At 47.1% G+C, this 6,257-nt stretch overlaps 1 protein-coding gene across 1 annotated transcript; it reads right to left on the bottom strand.

Moving 5' to 3' along the window:
- Nucleotides 1-608: 608 nt before the first annotated feature.
- Nucleotides 609-1,559, bottom strand: LOC140715680 (C3a anaphylatoxin chemotactic receptor-like). The gene has a single exon (XM_073028047.1). It carries the CDS (start codon nucleotides 1,557-1,559, stop codon nucleotides 609-611), a length of 951 nt encoding a protein of 316 aa, XP_072884148.1.
- Between the last annotated feature and the right edge of the window lie 4,698 nt (nucleotides 1,560-6,257).

Below are 6,257 nucleotides of genomic sequence, written 5' to 3'. Positions count from 1 at the left end.
CATCACTCTGCCTGTTCTTCATCTCCCTCTGGTGTTCCCCTTCCCCTTTCTTTCTCCCTAGGCCTCCCGTCCCATGATACTTTCCCTTCTCCAGCTCTGTATCACTTTTGCCAATCCCCTTTCCAGCTCTTCGGTTCATCCCACCCCCTCCGGTCTTCTATCATTTTGCATTTCCCCCTCCCCCTCCTACTTCCAAATCTCTTAGTATCTTTCCTTTCAGTTAGGCCTGACGAAGGGTGTCGGCCCGAAACGTCGACAGTGCTTCTCCTTATAGATGCTGCCTGACCTGCTGTGTTCCACCAGCATTTTGTGTGTGTTGTTTGAATTTCCAGCATCTGCAGATTTCCTCGTGTTTATTGGTTAGAGATGTGTAGATAGGTAGAATGAACATAATGGGAGGATATCGACATTACGTAGGCAGAGGGGATTAGTTTAATTGTCCATTTATTTACTGATGTAGTTAATCCTGTGCTGTTTTGTTCGATGTTATAAGTGATTCGGATAAAGGTGTAGAAAAGCCTCCACTGCCGACCACAATTGCACCCGACTGTCCACTGTGTCTGTAGTCAGTGGATATTGGTCGGATGTCTGGCTACTACAATCTCCTCTCAGATAGTCGGGCTTGAGGTGTTGTTGCGGGTCCGGGTCTCTAATTCTAGCCTCTGCTGGGCGAAGGCCAGCCGGAGCGAGGCATGCAGAGACCGCCTAATGACCTGGCGGAATTTGCGGCCTGCAACGACATACAGAAGAGGGTTGAGGGCGCTGTTGAAGGAGGCCAAAGCTGCAGTCAATATCGTCCAGTCTTCGGGAATCGGTGTGGTGAAGGTTGATAGGAGGTCGCAGATCGTGTTGGGAGTCCAGCAGATTATAAATGTGATGACAACGGTGACGATGAGGCGGACAGACTTATTAGATTTGACGAACCTGCCCCCTTGCAGCCTCCAGCCAACCAAGGAGTAGCAGGTGATGATAATTACTAAGGGGATGCCGAAGCTGAAAACAAACCAAATCGACTCCAACACGGCCGATTCCTTCTCCAAATCCTGGAGCAGGAGAAGGGGTAGCCACATGACGAAGACAAGGATCCATACTCCGAAGCAGGCCGCATACACCCATGGGCGGCTCACATGTTGCTGGTACCAAATTGGCCGAATAATACCCAGGCAGCGGTAGATGCTGATCAGACATAACAGATATATGCTGGCGGATGCGTTGAGCAACATCAAGGTTCCAAGAAACTTAATGGAAAAGTATTCTTTATCCCCAGAGAAGCTCAGGAACATGTTGGCCATGCGGAAGGGGAGAGTCAGGCAATAGATAAAGTCAGCCACAGCCAGGTTCAGGAAGCACACCGTGTGCGCCTTACTCTTCATCTTGAAGCCAAACACCCAGATGACTGCACTGTTGCCCAGGACGCCCAGTAGAAAGGTGAGGGTGAAGATGACCATTGACATGACGGAAGGTGCTCCCCACTCCATTCTGTTTCCATCGGCCGTGGAATTGTGGGAGGAGAGATTCACAGCGAGCGTCGAATTGGACACTCCTTCGGGGAACGACATTGTCGAATCTGGTGGAGGAGATATTGTGGAAGTGAGTGGTGCGCAGGATGGAGAGAAGGCGAATTTAGGTGGGGAGGCAAGATCGAAGTGGGAAGGAGCAGAAGGCCAGTAGAAATGTGTTGTGACATGGAACGGAAACCTAACACATCACAACGGCAGTGAAGGCGGCGGAAGTCTGCTGCAACGCAGAGACCAGAAACGTCTTGCGTTTCAAGCCACTGGACCCTGACCGCCCCACTCCTAAGCCCCCGATCTGTCAAGGGACGTGTGGTGTCTGCCTGTGCATTAGATTCCCCTCGTTAAACAAATTTTCACGCAGGCCATCACCATTGAGGAATCCACCCTCACATCGCTGTTATGTGGATCCTGGATCAATCTCTACAGGCTGCCGAGGACTCACCGATAGACAACCCCTCAGGGGAAGATTAGACCTGATTCGAGTGAACACGCTACTCCGTCCAGTAATAGTAACTAACGTGACTGTGCAGGATTCTTCCGGGTATTTCGATTAACTCCCAGATTTCAAAAACGTACTGGTTCTTAGGTCAATTGTCCTTTGGACAACTTTCCTGTGGTTAGGCTAGGCTTAACCAGGTGGGTTGCTGGGCAGTGCAGCTGGTTGGGCCGGAAGGGCCTATTACTGCAAAGTACTTTAGCAATTTGATTTATTGCACTGTCACAAAAGGAGAAATATATTTCATGACATATCTGAGTGACGATAAACCTGATTCTGATATGGGTTCTTGCTGTGGACGGAGACTGGGAAGAGGGGTCGGAGAATGTAATCATGGCTTGGAAAGGGGGAAGGGAGAGGGGAGGAAACGGGAAGCATCAGAGAGTCATTCTGTAATGATCAATAAACCACTTGTTTCAAATCAAATTAATTGCCTCGTATCTTAGGGCTATGGGTGTCTGTACCCACGCCAGCAACCGCACTCCCCCCCCCCTCCCCGCCCACCACATCGCCCATGGGTCTCCACTCCCACATCCCTCCCGTGGCGCTTTACCCTCGCCACACTCAACAACCCTTGCTACCGCCCGCCAGATTTACAAAGGCACACTCCGAAATACGTTGTTAGATAAGCCACCCTCACTAAAGAAATGTGCGCAGGTCGTTTTGCAGATTCCGACAAGAACACCGAACAATCCAGCACAGAAATGGTCCACAACATTGTACCGAACCATTCCTCATCACATAGTCATCACCAATCGCGTCTGCTGACACAATGTCCATTTTCCTCACATTTATGTGCCCATCCAAACGTCTCTTAACTGTGCCAAGTATGTCTGTCTCCACCAGCACCTCTTGCAGCGCCTTCCAGCCACCCACCGCTCTCTGTATAAAAAGTATCTTACCCTGCACATCTCCTTTGATCTTACCCCCGTTGACCTTAAAGGCACACCCTCTGGTACTGGCCATTTCAACACTGAGGAAAAAGATACTGTCTGTCTACTCCATCTCTGCCTCAGTTAACCTGAGAAAGTACTTCTACCACTACCATTATTACGACCTTTACTAGCACGACTACTAGTATTTATACAAGTACACTGCAGTAAAAGGCCCTTGGCCTAACATGCCATGCCTACCATTTTCCGATTTGCATCAGTATAAGTCCATAAGATATAGGAGCAGAATTAGACCATTTGGTCCATCGAGTCTGCTCTGCCGTATTCCTATTCTATCCCAATTTCTTACCTTCCTCCCCGATCCCTGCATGTCCTGGCCAATCAAGATTCTATCACCTTAAAAATAGATCAAAATAGAGCTGCCCGTGGCAATGAATTCCATAGTTTCACCGCTCCCGGGCTTGAGAAATCCCTCAGAATCTCCCCTCTAAAAGGACGGCTCTTCATTCTGCGGCTGTGTCGTCTGCTCTTAGTCTCCCCCAAAATACGAAACAATATTACTCCAAATCGACTCTATCCAGGCCTTTCAACATTCGACCGGGTTCAATGAAGTCACGCCTCATTCTTCTGAAATTCAGTGAGAAGAAGCCCAGGACCATCAAACTTTGCTCATCTGACAAGCCTTTCAACCGCAGAAGGCTTAAGCCTCTCGTAGGTTAAGTGATCACATGGGTGTAATTGGGCGGGGCGGAAGGGCTGTATCCGTAGATCATATTTAAAAGTAAAATAAACTTAAAAAAACTATCCTTTATATTCGAATTAAATCTCCTTTCCTCAAGATAACTATAAGCCTTCCTCTCAATGTTGCTCCCACTATGGGACAACGATTCTGACTGTCTGCAGCATTTCTGTATCTGTTATCTGAATTTCTTCTGTCAGGTCATCGGTCGACGTCCTCGACCACATAGAAAGCAAACACAGCCTCTGTAATCTCTGAAGTTCTCCTCACTGAACTGCATGTTGACAATCCCACTGCCCTGACTTCACTGACTAACTGAGTTATCTCCTGAAAAACCTCCCGAAATTAGTAAGGCAGGGTTTCTTCTGGTCTGGTCCCTGATCAGACGGCACATTTTCAAATTAAAATAAATCCCGTGGAAATTCATCTCACCTTTTGCCTTGAATCTGCGGCTCCGTCCCGGGTGCTCAGCAGTTTTGGATGCTTGCACTAAGACGTTACATTCTCTTGAGTGCACGGGAGTAATCTTGAACAGGACCTGTACAGCGACGGAATGTGGAATTCCTCGGGTGGTCGAGGTGCATCGAGGAGTTGCGTCTTGTGCGGAAATTGGATGCTGATTTAGTAAAGGCGAGGTCTTGGATCCGAATGAGCTGAAGAGTTGAGTTCGTCCACCTCGGCAGAGACTGTCTGGGTTTGAAGTTCCAGGAAGCTGATTATGAGGAAGTTGAGGTGTTGACATCATGGAATAATTCTTTACTCAGACCGCAGAAAAGAACAAATCATTTCCTTTTATTTTTGAGAAGTGAAGTAGGTAAAGAAGTCACGTAGTTAATTTATGAAATGAACTCCATTTGCTCAGGTGACATCTACCTTCAGACCTTTGTGGTTCCCCAGAACTTTCTGTCTAGCAATAGTGATTTCTCACACTTCATGCTGGTGTCTTCCACAGTGAACACTGATGGAAAATACTTATTCAGGCAGTCCGCCATTTCCATGTCCACCTTTAGTACCTCTCCTCTCCAGCACCTTTATACAGCGGTCCAATATTATCTCTCTCTCTCTTCTCTTTAACACTGTATGTAACTCAGGAAACATTTGGTATCCTCTTTAATATTATTGCCCAGTTTACCTTGGTGTTTCCATCTTGACCTTTTCAAGGACTTTTTAGTTTTACCTGTTGATTTTTAAAAGCTTCCTAATCCACTAAATTTCTAGCAATTCTTGCTGCAATTTATAGCCCGATGAAGAGATGCTTTAACCTCTCTTCTTGGCCATGATGGTTTCATTTTGACGATAAAATACTTCTTCCTGTTTGGGATCTATATAAGCCCTGCCTTCCGAATTACTTCCAGAAATTTTAGCCGTTGCCGCTCTGCCGTCGTCCCTTCCAGTGTTTTTAACCAATCAATTCTGGCAAGCTCCTCTCTCATGACTCTAATTGCCTTTACTGTGCTGCAAAACTGATGTATCTGCGCTGGGCCCTCTCCTTCGCAGGCTAAATTCAAGCATATCCTGGCACCAGGGAGGCAACATACGTTACCACACCCACAGAACATCATCTCCATTTCTATGTCTATGCAATCTCCTATCAACACTGTAGTCCTCTCGAACTCCCTGCTCCGTTGAGCCACAGCTCCAAACTGAGTGCCAGAGACCCTGTCACTCTGCCCATCCCTCTCCCGGTAGGTCGACCCCCTCAACAGTATTGAAAGTTATATACTTATTATTGAGGGGAAGAGCCACTCTGCACTGGCTGTGTATTTCTCATCCTTGACCTGACAGTCACTCAGTTGCCTGTTTTCAGCATTCTAGGGTTGACTGCCTGCCGGTAGCTCCTGTCCAGCACCTCCGCATTTTCCCGTATGAGTCGAAAGTCATGGAGCTGCTGCTCCAGTTCCTTTACTCCTTGTCTCAGGAATTGCAACTCGGTGCTCCCGCATCAGTTCTGTTTACCTGGGCTCCAGAGTTCTCCCAGACATTACACATGGCACGCAGAATACAAAAAAACTGCCCCGAAGCCATTCTCACTGAACTATGAGGAATGAACAAATAAGACCAGAGAAAGAGAGTAACTTTTAAGATATACTCCTCCAAAGCTCATGCCACTCTCAACAGTGGTACACTCAGAAAAATGAACGCTCAGCTTACCATTATTGTTACCATTACCATTATACTTTATTGTCACCAAACAATTGATACTAGAGCGTACAATCATCACAGCGATATTTGTTTCTGCGCTTCGCGCTCCCTGAAGTACAAATCGAAGTAAATATAATAAAAAATAAATTATAAATCATAATTAGAAAATACAAAAGGGAAAGTGAGGTAATGCAAGTCAGGTCCGGATATTTGGAAGTTAGGGTCCAGATCCTGGTCAGGATCTGTTGAGCAGTCTCATCACAGTTGGAAAGAAGCTGTTCCCAAATCTGACCGTACAAATCTTCATGCTCCTTAACCTTCTCCCGGAGGGAAGTGGGCCAAAAAGTGTGTTGGCTCGGTGGGTCTTGTCATTGATTATCCTGGCAGCACTGCTCCGACAGCGTGCGGTGTAAAGTGAGTCCAAGGATGGAAGATTGGTTTGTGTGATGTTCTAGGCTATATGCATAGTC

This window comes from Hemitrygon akajei, chromosome 24 (assembly GCF_048418815.1).
Source record: "Hemitrygon akajei chromosome 24, sHemAka1.3, whole genome shotgun sequence".
Taxonomy (NCBI): domain Eukaryota; kingdom Metazoa; phylum Chordata; class Chondrichthyes; order Myliobatiformes; family Dasyatidae; genus Hemitrygon; species Hemitrygon akajei.
Note: the sequence above shows the minus strand (reverse complement) of the source record. Positions and strands in the feature narration are given on the sequence as shown.

What these genes read in the sequence shown, in the direction of transcription:
- LOC140715680 (XM_073028047.1), bottom strand. Translation starts at nt 1,559, where the DNA reads ATGTCGTTCCCCGAAGGAGTGTCCAATTCGACGCTCGCTGTGAATCTC.